Here is a 19,542-nt window from a genome sequence, read left to right as displayed (position 1 = left end):
GAAATCTGGTGGTTACAGGGATGAAAGTCCTCCCTGGTCTTTATTTATTGCCATCGTGTCTGCAATGCACAAGAGGAGTCCTACATTGTGTTGTCGTTCCACACTTCCTAAAGTGCCAAATTCCTTTTAAAAATCAGGAGTATTTTTTTAAAACGTGAACTAGGCAATGCTGGCACAATTCTAAACATCAGAAAATAATGATTCTTGGATGCATTACTGTACTGCCTGAAAGCTGAATATTATTCATATTATTATAAGGAATGATATAGTAAAAAAGGACTGTGATACAGCAGCTCTAGGAGTCCTGGTAATGCTGGTAGATTATACGTTCTGAAGGAGAGCATCCTAAATGTTTGGCCCTTGCAGGTAATCCTGGGATCTTTCTCTCTGAACCAGGTTGCACCAAGGCTCGGCTAAGAGTTAGATGAGTTTAGAATGTGTTTAGGCTGTGAAGTGAATGGTTGCTTCCCAATAAAGGAGAATATTTGTAATTCAGGGTTGAAATGGGCAGTTGTTGGTGCTCTCTGAACTTAGTTGTTTTCTCTCAGACGTTTCATTAGCCAAACTAGGTAACGTCATCAGTGCTAGTAGTTTGGGTAATGAAACATCTGCAAGAGACCAACCAACCTCAGAAAGAACCAAGGACCTCATGGTTGCTTTTGGTAGGATAAATAAGACTGAAAGAGCTAAAGCATCCTGCAGGATAACCCAAGTTACCTGGGATAGAACATCTGGGGAAGGGATAGAACACATAAGCACAGAGTCAGTATTGAGTATAGAAAGCTGGACCATGAAAAATTAAAGCACATCTGTTTTCAAAAACTAACTAAGTTAATGATAGGCTTTATCCTCCCACTCCTACATCTCTATCACAGGAGAAACCTCCTGGCTCTCTTTCAGAAGACCGAGAGAAGGTTTTTACAATGCTGAGAAAAGGCAGACAGGAAAGGAAAACAGGGCTCACAGCTGCTTGAAGGCTTTCCTTTTTCTCCTTTCGTAGCTGCCGGCTGGCAAATTTTGGCACAGATTGCAAAATAAACAGCAGTTGTGCTTCAAGGAACATACATAAGTAATTGCACAAAAGCTAGCATTTCCATTTCGGGGACTTGTTGAACAGTCTGCTTTGTATGTGAGCAGCTTGCTGACAGAATAGTCTAAGCATTCTGTGTGTGTGTGTGTGTATGTGTGTGTGTGTGTGTGTTTTCTGTGAGCAGGCACATACCACATACAGATGCTCAGATCAAGCTAGATCCATTTTACTTTTGAAAGCTTTCTTAATGCAGGTTTCATTCAATCCTTCTGCCTGGTATCTCTCATTAAAGCTTTTAAAGGTATTCCCTCCCTCAGCATAGAATAAGTTACAGTATTCAACGTTTATAGTCTCCTTGGAAGTTGCCTGGACAAATCCCCAGTTGTCTTGGTAAGATTTTCAGAAATAGTTTTCACTGCTTTCTTCTTAGGGCCGTGGGAGTGGTCCAAGGTCACTCATCTGATTTTTATGCCTAATACAGGACTAGAATTCATGGTCTCCTGATTTCTAGACTTTACACCAAACTAGTTCTCTAACTTTAACCTTGCCTATAATTCTGTGAAGGTAATTTTGCCAAAACAATGGTGATTGTTTCAAGGTCATCCTAAGAAACTTAAAGATAAATTACATCCATGTTTCCTGGTATAAACTATTCCTTAAAAACACAAATTGTGTTACAATAGCTACCTAAAGCCCCAATATACACGTGCTTGTTGATATTCACAGGTAACAGTTTAATAATCTGCACATTGGTCTCTTTTTCCTATATGGTCATACTTCTTTATCCTTTTCTTCAAGTTGTGTGTCTGGATTGGACCTCTGGCATTTTTTTTATATATAGTGTGAGTTAAGCATGCCTGATTTTCTAATCTAGAGAACCTGGTTTTTCCAGCATTGCTCTTCGTATTCTCAATTTCATTTTCTTTTCCCCAAATGCCAGCATCTGCATGCTGTCTCTCTCCTAGGCAGGGAAGAATTGAAAGTAGCCATGAGCATAGAAGCCCACCCCTCCTCGACATGTCTTAGAGGACCATACATAAATATCCGGCCTGTGTGGTGACATAGACGTGCTACGACTCCTTATGAATGCTGCACCATGAATATTAAATTGCATTCCTGCACATTGGGCGTCTGTTGTCCTGATCCTGCATGTGATTGAAACCAAGTGATGGGGAAAAAAAATCAGATGTCTGATTCCTAGTACGAGGACAAAGTTCTCCCTTGCAGTGTCTTCTTCAGCATCCTCTAGGCTGGTTGTTAATGTCTTCTTTGCAGAGGTGACTATTTGGGGGAAAAAATTGGAAAGAAAAAAAAAAAACCCAGTTTGACTCCTGCTTGGCTAGAGCAAATTTCAATAGAACGACTTGGAGGTTTATCATGCCTTCTAATCACCCCCAAGCCCCCAATGTTAACACCATAACCATTCTCCAAGCAGGATTTGTTAACTTCAAGAGAAGATAACTGATTAATGGCAGAGATCTTGTCCGACATAATCACTGTTAGAACTGAAGAAAAAGAAATTTCTTGTAGGAAGCCGAAGCAATTAGAACCTGTCCCTTAATTCCCTTTTTTATGTAGTTGAATACATTGAGACCGGCAATTTAATATGACAACAAAGGTGATGTCAAGTTTGTCTTCATTACAGTAAATGTTCTTCATTTTATAGCCTCATTGTTAGAAGGAAGACATTTTCCTGTAGCTCCAAATTCCTTCTTTTCTGAAAAGGGGAAAAAAAAAATCAGCCTCCACCACCAGCTTCACCTTAATTATACAGCGTGTCTCGTTAACAGCTTGTCACTTTTCCTCTGCCTCATTGTTCATGTATTGAATAGTCATTTATTAGTATCATTAGCTTTCGTTTCCTGAAGGGCAAGTAAACAAAAGCCTCTCTTCCAAGCACTGATCAAAACCTCTGTTAGAATTCATTCCTGGGTAGGAAAATTAGCATTGTGTATCTCTTCCATTTTTATTGGTAGGTGGTGGGCATTTCTGTTTTGGAACTGGTATCCAGAAGCTGCATAAGACCCATCAAACAGTCTATCTATTTGTCACTCAAATCTCCCTCCCTGCACAGAGCCCAACATGAACTTTTAGGAATATTTTCGGTAGTTGCAATATGGGATTAGGTACTTCTTTGGTATTTTGACTCAAAAATAGAAGCACAGGGAACCCTGAGATCCAGATGTGCTCGTGCCATCTGATAAATTTGACTCTCAAAAATATCTCTTCCTACAACCCTATCCAAGAAATATTAGCTGAACTTTGATAAAATTCTGATCATTTCCATTAGCATTTTATCTGTACTTGTTCTTATTAATGTAGTTGAACGTACAATAATTGTACTCATTATTTTTACATTTTGTTTCAGGATGCTCTGAATAATAGCAATAATAAACATCTTAAGGGAGTAATTTAAAAAGCCACCGACGTCAGCTTGCGGACTTTGCCATCAACTCACAGAGGATTCTTGGTTAAAGTGCTTAGTGGCTTTTTCTGGCACTAAAATATAAAAGAACACTTTTTAAAAATTGCTGAGATTCTGCAAGGTTGCTAGATCTCATGAGGCTGTATTGGTTGCAATCCTGAGGTGTCTTACAGGTGTCCTTTATGAGATTGCCAAGCTTTCATGTGATCTGAAGTTTGAAAGCCCCATACTTTCATAAAAAGGTCTGCTGAAATCTACAACTTTTTAAAATATCTATGTTAAATTTTATTCATTTATTTATTTATGTATGTATGTATGTATGTATTTATTTGTTTGTTTGTTTGTTTGTTTGTTTGTTTAAATTTCTATACCGCCCTTCTCCAAAATAGGACTCAGGGCGGTGAACAGCCAAAGTAAAAAACAATACATACAAAATTTAAAAGCAGTTTAAAATAATTAAATATTTTGGCCGTAAATTAAAACAACCAAATTTAAAATCAATTTAAAATTAACTCAAGCCAGCCCAGCTAGTTGAAATAAATGGGTTTTCAGGGCCCGACGAAAAATCCGGAGGTCTGTTATTGTACGTATCTCTGGGGAGAGGTTGTTCCAGAGGGTGGGCGCCGCCACAGAGAAGGCTCTCCCCCTGGGGGTCGCCAGCTGACATTGTCTGGCGGACGGCACCCTGAGGAGGCCCACTCTGTGCGAGCGTACTGGCCGGTGGGAGGCTATCGGTGGCAGAAGGCGGTCTCGTAAGTACCCCGGCCCTAAGCCATGGAGCGCTTTAAAGGTGGTCACCAACACCTTGAAGCGCACCCGGAAGACCACCGGGAGCCAGTGCAGCTCGCGCAGGAGAGGTGTTACATGGGAGCGCCTCGTCGCCCCCATAATCCCCCGCGCGGCCGCGTTCTGGACCAGCTGGAGCCTCCGGGTGCACCCCAGGGGGAGCCCCATGTAGAGAGCGTTGCAGTAGTCCAGGCGGGACTAAATTTTATATGGAGTTTGTTTGTTTTTTGCAGATGTTGATGTCTCTGGGCACTGCACTGCCAAACTTTGACCTAGGAAATTCTTGCAAATGAATAATTTCAACACGTATGCTGTATACTGGTATTGCTGAGATGCAGAAAGAAGATCAGTATGAAACAAATCACAACATAATGGTTAGAAGTAAAGTAGGGAGCAGGGAGATGGATGTTAGGTAAAAAAATGGCCTAATAATTAAAGCACCAGGCTGGAACTCAGGAGACTGTGGGTTGCGAAAACTTTAGAAAAGAGCAAATGGAAGAATGCAAGTGGCACAGTGGTTAGAATGCAGTATTGCAGGTTAACTCCGCCCAAGGTCTGGAGTTTGATGTTGACAGGGCTCAAGGTTGACTCAACCTTCCATCCTTCCAAGGTCAGTAAAATGCGGACCCAGATTGTTGGGGGCAATAGGCTGACACTGTAAACCTCTTAGAGAGGGCTGAAAAACCATATGAAGTGGTATATAAGTCTAAGTGCTGTTCCTATTGCTACCCTATCATCCACAACTGTTGGATTGGATCTGTAGCAGAATGAAAGACATGCATACTGCTACAGGTAGTCCTCGACTTACAACCACAACTGAGCCCAAAATTTCTGTTGGTAAGAGAGACAGTTGTTAAGTGAGTTTTGCCCCCATTTTACGACCTTTCTTGCCACAGTTGCTAAGTGAATCACTGTAGATGTTAAGTTAGTAACAGGGTTGTTAAGTGAATCTGGTTTCCCCATTGTCTTTGCCTGTCAGAAGGTCACAAAAGTGGATCACGTGATCCCAGGAAACTGCAACCGTCATAAATGTGAGTCAGTGGTCAAGCATCCAAATTTTGATCACATGACCATGGGGATGCTGCAACAGTCGTAAGTGTGAAAAATTATTGTAAGTCACTTTTTCAGGACCAATGTAACTTCGAACGGTCACTAAATGAACTGTTGTAAGTCGAGGACTACCTGTATTTGCGGAATGGCATTACAATTGACTTTATGATCACATTTTATTGTTGTCTACAATAGTGTTGGGTAATGGTTGATTACCTAAGTTGGCATAGAATTGCTTTCCAGACATTTTCCCAAGTTGCTCCCCCATTGTTACCTTAGCTATCTTGGCTTATTTTTCAATTACATAGGTAATCCTCAACCTACCAACAGTTAGCAACCATTTCAAGTTATGATGGACTTGGCCAGAGCTACTTAATACTCAATGTTCAAATTCTGACAGTCAATCTCACCCACCCGGACAAGTGATCGCATTTAGGATGCTAGGCAACTGGCTCACATTCATGGCTTGTTAGCATTGTCCAGTGTTCACGTGATTTTTGCCACATAAATTTGCCAGAAACTGGTATTTACTTCTGATTTCCAGCAGTAACAAATGCCTGCTGGGTATGATGGTTTTGTTTAATGACCATCATGTTTGCTTAACACCACTGCAAAAAAAATTGGATATGATCATGTTGTGAGCCGTTTAATGACTGCCACAACCATAATTCCTGGCTCAATTATGGTCATAAATTGAGGACTACTGTAATACCTACTACAGGTAATCCTCAAAATTACTACAGTTCACTTAGTGACCATTCGAAGTGACAACGGCACTGAAAAAAGTGAATTATGACCATTTTTCAGACTTATAACTGTTTGCAGCATCTCCATGGTCACGTGATTTACATTCAGATGCTTGACAACCGACTCGCATTTATGACGGTTGCAGTGTTTTGGGGTCAAGTGTTCACCTCTTGCAACCTTCTGAGAAGCAAAGTCAATGGGGAAACCAAATTGACTTAACAACTGGGTTACTAATTTTACAACTGCAGTGATTCACTTAATAAATGTGGCAAGAAAAGTCGTAAAATGGGGCAAAACTCACTTAACAAATTTCTCACTCAGCAACATAAATTTTGGGCTCAATTGTGGTCGTACGTTGAGGACTACCTGTAGTTTGGAGAATCCTGTTTTTCCAGCGGTAAATTGAATTCAGCAAGAAACCAGGAGACATTTGGACTCAGGAGAGCCTGATCAGAAAATAAACACGGACTCTCTTTCTTTTAATGTGCTGCTAACATTTTTGCCTCTGGCATTCGGAGTCCCTTTTCAAAAAGCACAGCCTGAGGATAGCAAGTTGAGGAAACCGTCTGATTCTGAACCATTTAGAAGCAGAACCAAGGAGTTGAGATTTCAGCATTGGTCCTGATCTCTTCCTGTATTTTAAAAGGCTCTCCATGTTTTCCATTGTAGAAACAACAATGCCTTTGATGATCGCAATTTGTGATGGCAGGGACGCTTAGCTACTCCTTTCCTTTGAACTGAGCATAGCAGAAATTTGCTCTGATTCACTGCTCTTATGGGAATCTGTGTGGCAAAACCCCAGGCAGCAGCTTTACGGTGCTTTGCTCCTGATGCTGCAGTTGATGGCTGTGGGACCTTTGTGGGTCGTTAAAGAGAGCAGGAGGACGGGTGTCCTTGTCAAAGAAGACAGAAAATCCTTCACTCTCTCTTGATGCTCTTCTGAAGGCTCCTCCTGGTAGTCCGAGGGTAGAGCACTTGTGACTATTTCAGTTGGCCAGAATAGTGTGGTTTTTAAGATTAAGCATCTCATGGATGTGATATCATGGAGTAAAAGGTGAAAATAGGTAAGCTGTTATTTTTCTGTGGGTTAATACCTGGCCTAGGAGGAGGTGAAGTTTTTGTATTGTATGTAGCTCATTGCCATCTTGAGAGGCAGACATTTCCACGGTGTTTGAACCCAAAATAATTTAAATGACAACTCATATCCTCTGTGGTTAAGTGACTTCATTTTCACAGGGCTGTTTACTAAGAGATTAGTGGCCAAATTTTAAACCATTCTGGCTGCAGTCTTTTTATAGGACTAAATCCTGTCGATTTTATGGAGCCTTATTTCTGACAAGAAATACGTAGAGTTTGTCTTAATTTCCGGGAAGAAATTGTCCTTTAAAAAAATAATTTTTTATTAGTTGTTCAAGGAGTATGGTGATTTATACAGAAGGAGAAAAGAAGTTAAGATTTTAGAGGAGCAGTCTGATCTATTCTGAACAGTAAATGACTCATTCCTAATTTTGCTCAAGTAGGTGTTTTGCATATAGTTTTAATAAATATGTTTAATATATCAGATGCCTTAAACTCATTGCATTTTTTTTATCACATGGACCTCTTAAGGCAGTTCAGTAGCAACATAGAAATAAGCATGATTTGTGCTAACCTTCTATTATGCTATTTATTAAATTTATATGCCGCCATTATGATCATTGATAGGTAGATATCCAGATTATTCAAATATTTAAAATTAGATTTGGAGATGATGAATCCTCTAACCCTAGGCTTTGAATTGACTAAAGATTTTATTGTTAGTATACCTCAACTCCCAATAATCTGTAATAGTTCTTTCGAAAGTCATAGCCATCTTTAAAGGGTTGCCTTCAGGCGATTTCTAGAAAATAAATATTAAGGAGCATTTATTTTCATGAACCGAGATCCAGCGTTGTATTCAGTTAGGCAAAAGCAAAGTGAAAAATAAAGGTACTTCTCAAATAGCATAGTGCTGGTCCTAATTTGATGGGGCTCATTCACATTTTGTCAATCTACTTCCAAAAGTCAAGGTCATGTAGAAATGTTGTGAGTTGGGCCATGGCATGGAATTATTCTAAGCCGGAACAGGCCTGTTTTGTGTGTCTGTGGCTTAGGAGGGTCACTGAATATCAGTGGTTTTTGAGTATCTAAACCTCTCTGCAAATCACAGCTTTTGTGTTTTCAACTAAGCAAATAATTGCTTGCTTTTCATGTCCTAGCCTAAATGAAAAGGGTGTCTGTCTGTTTCAACAGGAATTGGATTGTTTTTGTTTAGAAAGGGCATGGGATCCAACTTCGTTTTTTAAAATCTACTTTAAAAAAAAAAATTAGAAAGCCTAATATTGTTGATTGTATCCAACATCATCACACAGAATACTGCAACAGTACTTTTTAAATTATTATTTTGGAACATTTAACAGGAGGCAACTGGTTGGATTCATTTATCACAGTTTGCTGAATTAGCTGGATTCAATTAATGGGTTAATATACAATATGGTATGCCCAAATGAAAGAAGCTATATTATGGGCTTAGTCGGATACGCATACCTAACTTGTTAATATATATCAGAAGCCAATGTTTGCGTCAAAAGACACACCCTTTTTCTGAACTCTGATAGTGAGAAAAAGTAACATATTAAATCACTTTAATCAAGAAAATACTACTTTTTTCTTCCTTTGTTGGTTCTGAACAATAGGAATGTAACAAAGTGTAGTGTATTAGTTTTCTCCCTTCCCCACTTTTTAACAAATTATTTTCATAAGTTATTTTCACAACGCTAGTAAAAACAGTCTGGCCATATCGCACCTGGTCAACAAACTTTCAGAGAAAGAATGGGACTGTTTTAAAGCTATCTCATTTTGAAATAGTTAGAGCAAAGGTGACATCTCCTCCTTTAGAGAGCACACTCCTTGTAGAATGTTATTGCCCCCTTGAATAGGATTACACAACAGATATCCTAGCCGTGTTCTTTGGTCTAATTCCAATCTAGACCAATCTGTTAGCTGCTCAGTCCCAAAGGTGCTTTTTTCAAGAGGCAACTGGACTTTCTGGTTTTTCTTTGAAGGCATTTCACTTCTCATCCAACAAGCTTCTTCAGCTCTGACTGGATTCCATTCTCCACCATCCAGTCAGAGCTGAAGAAGCTTCTTGGATGAGAAGCGAAACATCTTCAAAGAAAAACCAGAAAGTCCAGTTGCCTCTTGAAAAAAACACCTTTGGGACAACCATGACCTGGATGACTGAGAATATCCATAGACATTTAGCTACTCAGTGTTCTTACAGTATTCTTTAATGCTGCCCAGTTTGGAAATCGTTGTGCTTGCTGAACTAGTGGGTATACAGGTAGTCCTTGACTTAACGACAATTGAGCCCAAAATTTCTTCTGCTAAGTGAGATAATTGTTAACTGAATTTTGCCCCATTTTACGACCTTTCTTGCCACAATTGTTAAATGAATCCCTGCAGTTGTTAAGTGAGTGACACGTTTGATAATGGAATCTGGTTTACCCATTGACTTGTCAGAAGGTCACGAAAAGTGATTACATGACCCTGGGACACTATAACCACCATAAATACAAGTCAGTTGTCAAGTGTCTGAATTTTGATCATGAGACAATGGGGATGTTGCAGTGGTGATGTGAAAAATGGTCATAAGTCCTTTTTTCAGTGATGGTCACTAAATAAACTGTCAAGGACTAAATCTGTAGTTAGAATATTAAAAAAATAATATTAAAAAATTACTAGGCTGTCCTTTCTGAAAAGTAGTGGGTTTACCAGTTTAGTGTGGTATTTAGTATTCTGAATATTAGTTATCACTAGCTAAGTAAGAGATATGAGTAGATACTAGAAGTTAAAATAGCTCGACCTGTAATTTTGGTTTTTTTTGGGGGGGAAGTGCCAAGCTATGTGCCCAGCTAATTTGACTGTGTGATTGTGAGCCCTTTATGAAAAAGGAGGTGTCACATTCTCGAACCAAGGGGGGAACTTGCCCTCTGAAGGGCAAATTAGGGATTGTACTAAAACAAAAACTGGATGGAGGCAGGACCAAAACAAAATCTCCTTTTACAGGAAGTCCTCAATTTACAGCCAGTTGCTTAGCGACTTGACCAGATTCAAAGTGCTGATAGCTGGGCCCTCTCCATGGTCACATGACCAAACTTTGGGAACCTGGCTGGATTTACAGCCATTTGTAGCATTCCATATTAAGTGACTGCATTTTACCATGGTTTTGATGAAAGCCAACCAGTTTTTGGCAAAGGTGCACCCATAGAGATCCACTAGTGAAGGACAGATTCTGCAGGTAATCCTCGACTTACAAAAGGTCATTTAATGACTGTTCAAAGTTACAGTGGCACTGAGAAAAGTGACTTATGACCGTTGTTCACACTTATGACCATTGCAGGATCTCCATGAACACATTTGTCAATCTGAAGCGAACCTGACTGGGGCCATTTTGGAGGCTTCAGGGTTGCCAGAATGTGAAGAAGGTATAGGGAGGGGGGACATAGTTAGATGGGGGTTTGTAGCCAAAACAAAATACTTTCCTGTGGGAACCAAGGACATTCCAACAGGTGGCTGGAGGAGCACAGTAGAGGAGGAGCACTGTATCCAGGCAACCAGCCAGCACCTTGATTGGACAATGTGACTGATTGTTTGGGGAAGGGGAGAACTTTCACATTTTAATCAGGTGAAAACTGCAGGAACTTTCAGAGTCAGTTTTCACCAGCTTGTGCCAATATGATACCTTCAATAAAATTGTTCTTCAAGGAACTTGTCTGCCTTGGAGTTCGGCTTTCTATGGAGTTACTTGGAATCCTGACATGATCAAAATTAAGATGCTTGGCAACTGACTCATATGTGTGACCTGGGTTCATGTGATCACTTTTTGTGACCTGCAAAGTCAATGGGAAAGCCAGATTCACTGAACAATCATGTTACTAATTTAACTGCAGTGATCCATTGAACAACCTGTGGCAAGAAAGGTCAGAAAATGGGGCAAGACTCACTTAATTGTCTTATTTAGCAACAGACATTTTGGGCTCAACTATGTTAGTAAATTGAGGGCTACCTTTACTATGGTTGTATGTTGAAGACTACGTGTATTTAATTTTGGTATAAATTTAAATAATCCTACATCTAGAATTAATTCCAACTATGCAATTTACACCAGGGAGGCAACAGTTTTCTTTATTAAGTCACATTGTGTTAGGCCTCTTAGGCCTTATTTGGCTGTGGAAACTTGTCCAGGTTACCAAAAACCCCAGACTGTGTGTGTATTTTAGAGCCACACTTTGTGAAGAGATTTTAAAGGCATATTTTGCACATTTTTTGTTAGTTTGCATAGCCTTAGCATTTCTCCCTCTGACTCGTGCCTGTGTTATCCATTAGGCACAACATATGCATGGCCTAGGGCTTATGAAACTTTGGGGACCCATTAAAAAAACCCTGAAAATATTGACTGGAGTAGTAAAATCAGAAAATTCTACATCCCCCAAATTAAATGCATTTAAGACATTATTGCTACTTTATTATGTGTATACTTCAATTTATTCCTTGCATTGTGTTGGAGAATGTAAGGCCAGGGAATATCTTTATAACTCTATGTTTTTAAAGCTCTTGCTACTACTACAAAGATAAATGTGCTGAGGGACTGCCAGGTTCTTAATTTGGCCCACTCCTGTTACATTACAACCTGTTAACAACTCTCGAAATTTATTCTCAAGGCTGTTGGTCACAGGTGGCACAGTTCTGTGACACAAAATAGAAAATGTGTTGTGCCCTGGAGTGTGAGAAAAGCTCTTAATATTGTTGTGCTATTGCTAAACTTGTCTTCTGGGAGAGAACTGTTCATACACCCGAAACAGTATGGTCTGTATCAAACATCATTAACCAATAAAAAGTGAGGAGGAAGAATTTCCCATTCTCATCCATCATGTTTTCCACATCGGTCTTATGACCATGAAGAAACATTAGATATGGGATGAATCACAAACACCATCAACATGTACTTCATGGCGAAGGGAGTATCGTCATTCATTTTTAATAACACAGTACTGCTTAGATGGCATTGATCTCCATTAGGATCTAACAAAACATTGTCAGCGCCCAGCATAAAAATGTAGGCATTTGAAAAGAAACCAATACACGTAGTCCTCAACTTACGACCACAATTGAAGCCAAAGCTTATGTTGCTAAGTGAAACATTTAAGTGAATTTTGCCCCATTTTACGACTTTTCTTGCCACAGTTGTTAAGTAAATCACTTAACGCAGTTGTTAAGTTAGTAACCCGGTTGTTAAGTGAATCTGGCTTCTCCATTGATTTTGCTTATTAGGAGGTCACAAAAAGTGCTCCCGTGAGCCCAGGACACAACTGTCATGAATATGAGCTAGTTGCCAAGCATCTGAATTTTGACCACATGTGGATGCTGCAACTGTCATAAGCGTGAAAAATGGTCATGTCACTTTTTTCATGCTGTTATAACTTCAAACAGTCATTAAATGAACTGTTGCAAGTTGAGAACTACATGAAGAAGAGAACATTTGTGGCTCAGGGTTGAACTGTGGGGTCCTTGGTGCTCTCTGGGCTTCGCTGTTTCTTTTGCAGACATTTCCTTACCCAACTAGGTAATACCATCAACATGCACTGATGAGCATATCTACCTAGATGGCTAAAAAACCCGTCTGCATGAAAACCAAGCTCAGAGAACACCAAAGAGCCCAAGTGAGAAACAAGTGAACACAGTTCCAAGTACAGTATAATCGAAAGAATGGGTTTCGTCGTGGGAGGGGCATAAGGAGTAGCCTTCCTAAAACTCTCGGGATTAATCCGGGACTCGTTTGACCAGTATTGTCTCTGATTAAGGATTGCACCAGAGCTTCTCTCTTCCGTAGGAGAATTCTTAAGGCAGGAGGAAAACGTTGGATGGGAAGCGTCGGTCGTTGCTCACTTTTTCCACTCTTACTATATTCTTTGCACGCACACAGCCCAACTTCCGCGAAAGCTCAGGTTGCCCTGTCGCTTGGCAAATTCACTCTCCGGAAGGGGATCCAGTGCGGGGCGGTTGGCTTTTTGCCATTCAAGCGAATGGCTGCAGTCTTTTCCTTCGCCTGCAATTCGTGAACGGACGGGGGTAATTTTTACCTGCCGTCTTTAGTTAACTCGAGAAAGGAGGGAGGGTTTGGTCGGGTTTCCCATAGCAAAAGTCAAGCCGGGGTTGGGGGTGGAAGAGAGGCACTCCTAATGGACGAAACGGTGGAGAGGATTCTCGCCTCGGATTGCGATCTAACTTCCAGAATTGCCGGCCTTTCTCTTTGGCTTGGCCGAATTATTTAGTCCGGCCAGATTTGGGAGAAGGCAATTCCCGAAGTCTGAACTTTCGGATTGTGCCGAGCCGGGAATACGACGGCGTATTTCGGGGTGTGAGCGCTGCGCTTCTAATTCGCCGACCCGGAGATCACCGGGAATCGCGAACGGGACCGAGCGGGGCTCCAGCGGCTGCGAGGCTCCGGTTGCGTTTGATATTTTTTTTTTCCCCCTCAGGAGGTGACTCGCTTTGTTCTCTTTCTCCTGACCGGCTCTGTCTCCCCCCCTCCCCCCCTCCCCTCCTTCAGGGTCGCACGGCGGCGGCGACGACGGCGGCGGCAGAGTCGGCGCCTCCGCAGCCCGCCATGGACAGCTACCGGAACCCCACCGAGGTGCAGATGAGTCAGATCGTGCAGCCGTGCCATAGCAACCACCACGGGGAGCTCAGCATCGGGCAGCTGCTGAAGTGGATCGACACGGTCGCCTGTCTTTCGGGTAAGCCGCGCTTGCTCTCCCGGCCTCTGGCAGACGGAGGGGCGGGAACGCGTTTCTTGGCAACCCGCCCTGGGCTGGATCAAACGGGCGAGCCCGCGGGTGGGCCGAGCGCAGCGCTCTTAAGGTAGACCGGGTGGATTAGGGAAGAGGCTCTTCGAAGTGGGGAGCCGTCGCCCGGCAGGAGTGGGTGTTTCCAGGCGGGCTCTATGACAATTCACCACAGCCAGCTCGCCATGACAAACCTGCCACGGCCAACTCGCTGCACACACCAATTCGCCGCGGGACAAGAGTTAACACTAATATTGAAAGATATGGTGGAACAGAATCATTAAAGAAAGGATGCAAAAGGAGAGGGGCAGGATAAAAGTTGCATGGCAAAAATTAAAATGATTTTTATTTATTTGAAACAATTAAATGAGAATTGTTAAATTGTCCTGCCACGAGTTGCCTTGCGGAGAGTTGGCCTTGCTGCAAGTTGGCTGTGGTGAGAGTTGTCCCCAGTAGTGAAATCCAAATTTTTTATTTATTTTATTAATCATATTTCTATGCCACCCACTCTCCGAGGACTCTGGGCGGCTTACAACAATCAACAGTATACTAAATAGCATATTGCCCCCAACAATCTGGGTCCTCATTTTTCCCACCTCGGAAGGATGGAAGGCTGAATCAACCTTGAGCTGGTGAGATTTGATCCCCTGATCTGCTGAACTAGCAGTCAGCTGAAGTAGCTGCAGTACTGCACACTAACCACTGCGCCACCTCAGCTCTTTTTTTTACTACCGGTTCTGTGGGCATGGCTTGGTGGGAGTGGTGTGGCTTGGTGGGCGTGGCAGGGGAAGGATACTGCAAAATCCCCATTCCCTCCCACTCCCAGGGGAAGGATATTGCAAAATCTCCATTCCCACCCCACTCTGGGGCCAGCCAGAGGTGGTATTTGCTGGTTCTCAGAACTGCTCAAAATTTCCACTACCAGTTCTCCAGAACCTGTCAGAACCTGCTGGATTTCACCCCTGGTTGCCCCATTCCCTTCCAGGTGTGCTTTGCAAGGGATGGCATGCATGATAATTGGGGCCCTGAGGGTGGATTTCAAAAATCGTTAACTTGGGCATTGGGAGAGTTTCAAGTTTGTCTAGTCTAACCAAGAGAAGGACAAGGGGTGTGATATGATAGCAATCTTCCAATACCAGGTAGTCCTTGACTTATGATCGCTATTGAGCCCAAAATTTATGTTGCTAAATAAGACATCTGTTAAGTGAATTTTTCCCTATTTTATGACCTCTCTTCCCACACTTGTTAAGTGAATCACGGCAGTTGTTAAGTTAGTAACAAGGTTGTTACTGGCTTCCCCATTGATTTTGCTTGTCAGAAGGTTACAAAAGATGACCCCGGGACACTGCAACTGTCATAAATATGAGTCAGTTGCCAAGCATCTGAGTTTTAATCACATGACCATGGGGATGCTGCAATGGTCGTAAGTGTGAAAAATGGTCATAAATCACTTTTCTCAGCGCCATGGTAACTTTGAACAGTCACTAAACAAACTGTTGTAAGTTGAGGATTACCTGTATTTGAGGGGCAGGGACAAAGAAGAGGGGGTCAACCTATTCTCCAAAGCATCTGTGCAGATGGAAACTTATCAAAAGAGAGATCCAACCTAGAACTAAGAAACTATTTCCTGACAGTGAGAACAATTAATCAATGGAATGATTTGCCTCTAGAAGTCCTGAGTGTTCCAGCATTGGAGGCTTTTAAGAAGAGATTGGACAACCATTTGGCTGAAATGGTGCAGGCGGGTGAAATCCAGCAGGTTCTGACAGGTTCTGGAGAACCAGTAGCAGAAATTTTGAGTAGTTCGGAGAACCCGCAGATACCACCTCTGGCTGGTCCCAGAGTGGGGAGGGAATGGAGATTTTGCAGTATCCTTCCCCTGGAGTGGGGTAGGAATGGAGATTTTGCACTATCCTTCTCCTGGAGTGGGGTAGGAATGGAGATTTTGCAGTATCCTTCTCCTGGAGTGGGGTGGAAATGCAGTATCCTTCCCCTGCCATGCCCACAAAGCCACACCCACAAAGCCACACCACGCCCACAGAACTAGTAGTAAAAAAAAAATTGAATTTCACCACTGGGTGCAGGGTCTCCTGCTTGAGCAGTGGGTTGGACTAGGAGACCTCCAAAGTCCCTCCCAACTCTGTTATTCTGTATTCTGAAAGCAAAGTTATGGTTAAGCCTACATGTGGCCAATGAATATAGGAACATTGACAAGATTTGGGGGGAGTGGCTAGAGAAGATGGCCCATCTACCACTGTTCTCTATCCTCTCATTAATTTGCTTGCTGACCGTCACCAGGTTAGAAGCAGATAACAGCCCAATGGGTGGAGAAATAGGAATCTGGTTTCCTCCAAATAATATTGGAATATTATGTATAATATGTATATGTATTTTGGTATTACTGGATGGGTCTGAAAGGACTGGTGGTCCAAAATACTTGGAGGGAGTGTTTATTCTATCAATTTTATATAGCCATCCATTTTTGCCATCTTAACTCTGGATGGGGAACAGAAGTAAAAACCAACAAAACAAAAATGATGTCTAACAAAATAAACAATAATAACACAGTGACGCCTCCAGGCAGTCACCTCATCACCTCGTGCCAAAGAAAACATCAACAATAGACTTACCCAATCTACAGGCTTCATATCTGGAGGAACATCTAGTCTTCACGAACTTATGAAATAGTTGCAGAACTAGGGTTAAACAAATCTCACGGTGCATGTTGTTTAAAAAAGAATGGGCGCTTCAACAGAGAAGGCCCACTTCCTTGGTCCTGCCAAGTGGCACTTCTTAATAGACAGGAACCAGAGTAGGCTACCCTGCCAGACCTAGTGGGCCCCACAGAAACAACTGAAGAAAGGTGGCCACTGATTGTAGCGTGCAAGTATTTGCTTTTGCAGACCTTTTACTTTTAAGTTACTCCCACAGACCTAACCAGCTTGCCCAGAAATTATAATTGGATGAACTCTTCAGGATCACATATTTCCTGCAAAGGACCTTAACTCTTGTCTACTCGTATAGCTTTATGAAACTTCCCTTCTTCTTCATTTGTAAGGCAATTAATCAAAGAGATAGACAACAATGAATTCAAGTTCTGCTAATACAGCTCAACTTTTTAAATCAAGCGAATGCTTGAATATTATCATGCCACAATTTAAGCTGCATAGAAAGGTTGTCTTAACCATAAGATTCCTTTCAGATTAATATGTAAAAAAATAACAGGATCTACCCTATTTTTTAACAACAGATTGATTTGGAGGCAACCTTGTAGCTAGGATATGAAGGCTGCAACACTTAGCTTTCCTGGTATCTATTTTTTAAAGGCAAATTGTTTTTGGCTGGAGAGGTTTCCTTTAGCTGTTCTCTTTCTTGAAGCTGTTTATTATTTTTTTAAAAAGTACCTTAAAGTAGTGGTCATCACCAGACCACTAGCAGTGACTTCCATAAATTAATTAGGCATTAGTATATTTCTTTGCCTGAATTTATTGCCATATGATTTCCTGAATGGCAATAGCACTTTGACTTTAATCAAAATGTATTAATTTCATCCGTATCATCATTATAAATACCTCTGTCATTTTACTCTTTTAATCATCTTTGCTGCTCAACAAAAAAATGTACTGACACTTTAGTGGGACATCTTTTAAATACAATGCACCACTGATTAATGAAAAATATTAAGATTTATCCAGTTTCAATGTCAAATATATTCTTCATATAACACACAGGTAGTCCTCAACTTACAACAGTTCACTTAGTGACTTCGAAGTTATAACGGCACTGAAAAAAGTGATCAATTACCATTTTTCAGGCTTTTGACTTGCAGCATCCCCATGGTCACATGATTTACATTCGGATGCTTGATAACTGATTCATATTTATGACGATTGCAGTGTCCCAGGGTCAAGTGTTCACCTCTTGCAACCTTCTGAGAAGCAAAGTCAATGGGGAAACCAGATTGACTTAACAACCGGGTTACTAATTTAATTACTGCAGTGAATCACTTAACAAATGTGACAAGAAAAGTCATAAAATGGGGCAAAACTCACTTAACAAATATCTCACTTAGCAACATACATTTTAGGCTCAATTGTGGTCGTACGTTGAGGACTACCTGTATTGTCTATCTAGTCGTTTCCCTCAACATCAGCCCTGGGAGATTTGCTGAGAGGAGAAAGAATAGCTACTTAAATGTCACCCAACAAGTGTTCAACCCTTGTTTTATTTCTTTTGCTACCTGCTCCATAGTGAGTGACCATGACAAGATCTCAGTCTTTTGTTTGATTGTTATATCACTCTTCAAGATACAGTGTTACCCTTATATATAGGAAATCATAATTGTCATTTTTTTGCCTGTTCAAACAGCTTAGATAGCACCATTTGAAATAACTTATATTTATTTAGCTGTCTCACTTCTGTTCACATTTGAATAAGATGAATAAAACTGGTTGCAAAGGTTTTTTTAGTTAAAAAGCCTTCTGTAAATACTTCATTTCTCATAATTTTCATGCTAGGCAATTTGACATCAGTTTTAGAAATTCCCTGGGCAGGAAGCCATACTAATTTGTTCCCCAGCAAGGGCTTTTTGTTTATATTTAAAAATGCTAACATTATTTTAGGAAAACACTTTCTTTTAGAGTGTCTGAGGTAGAAGTTAAGAATAACTAATTTCCTCATTGCTGTCTGGATCTGAAAACTTGTAAAGAGACTTCTTTTAAAAAGAGAGATAAATAGAATATTGGTAGTTAATCGATTTCACACAATCTTTAAAGAAATTATTGAATGAATTTATAATAAATAGTACATCTATCTCAATTTTTGTTATGATTACTGAGATGTTCTATCCAGAACAATGGTTCAGATATAGTTCACAAGACAATAAAATATTGTATTTTATTGTTTCAGGATCAATACCATTACAGGGACAAAATCTCTGAGAAATTGGATTTTTTTTAAAAAATCTACCATACAGTAGTTGATGGCAACACATTTAATCTGGCTTTTAAAAGGCTACTGTGTATTTACTAAAATATAAACTCTTCAAATATTTAAGGAGTTGAAAAGCTGGCTTGGTGACTTTGGGCCTAATCATTCTCTCTCAGCCCAACCTACCTCACAAGGCTGTTGTTGTAGGAGAAATAGGAGAAGGAAGGTATTCAACACCTTGAGTTATTTATAAAAATAATGGTAGGAGAAAAAAGGAAATAAAAATAACTAACAAAATTATCTTATGTTTTATTACGGCACATTAGTGTAGTCAGTGTACCCAGTGAAACTGTTAACCCTACTAGCTGTCTTTTAAGCTTCCCTCTTTTTTCATTACAGTTATTAGCAGTCTTATATAATATAGTATAAGAAAGTTGTATAGGATAAGGATTCAGAGAAACCCCTGGGAAGAAAGCATGTGAGCAGTGTTGGACTCTTGAGTTTCTTTCATTTTACTATTTAATCATGTTGATTTTGGGGCCCTTTCTAAGCGGTGATTAAACACACACATATAGTGTATGTAACTGACACAGTAAGCCTCCAAGCTTCCTAATAAAACGTTCTCTGCTTTCAATTTCATCTAAAGAAACATTTTCATAGTTGTTTCTATTAATTATTTCCCTTTCAAATTAAATCTGGTCAGAATAGAC

The 19,542-nt window shown here is 40.7% G+C and overlaps 1 protein-coding gene across 1 annotated transcript in view; it reads left to right on the top strand.

The window, feature by feature from the left end:
- ACOT11 (acyl-CoA thioesterase 11) overlaps positions 1-19,542 on the top strand; it is a 71,618-nt gene that overhangs the window by 9,699 nt on the left and 42,377 nt on the right. Inside the window, exon 2 of the mRNA XM_070939523.1 lies at positions 13,669-13,855. Coding sequence (XP_070795624.1) covers positions 13,726-13,855 — 130 coding nt within the window. The 5' untranslated portion in view covers positions 13,669-13,725. The remainder of the gene's footprint in view (positions 1-13,668; positions 13,856-19,542) is intronic.

The sequence above is a fragment of the Pituophis catenifer genome, unplaced genomic scaffold, assembly GCF_029215685.1.
Source record: "Pituophis catenifer annectens isolate HBS135680 unplaced genomic scaffold, rPitCat1.0.hap2 SCAF_3, whole genome shotgun sequence".
Classification (NCBI taxonomy): Eukaryota; Metazoa; Chordata; class Lepidosauria; order Squamata; family Colubridae; genus Pituophis; species Pituophis catenifer.
The sequence above is the reverse complement of the archived record's forward strand: the minus strand, read 5'-3'. Positions and strand labels throughout refer to the sequence as shown.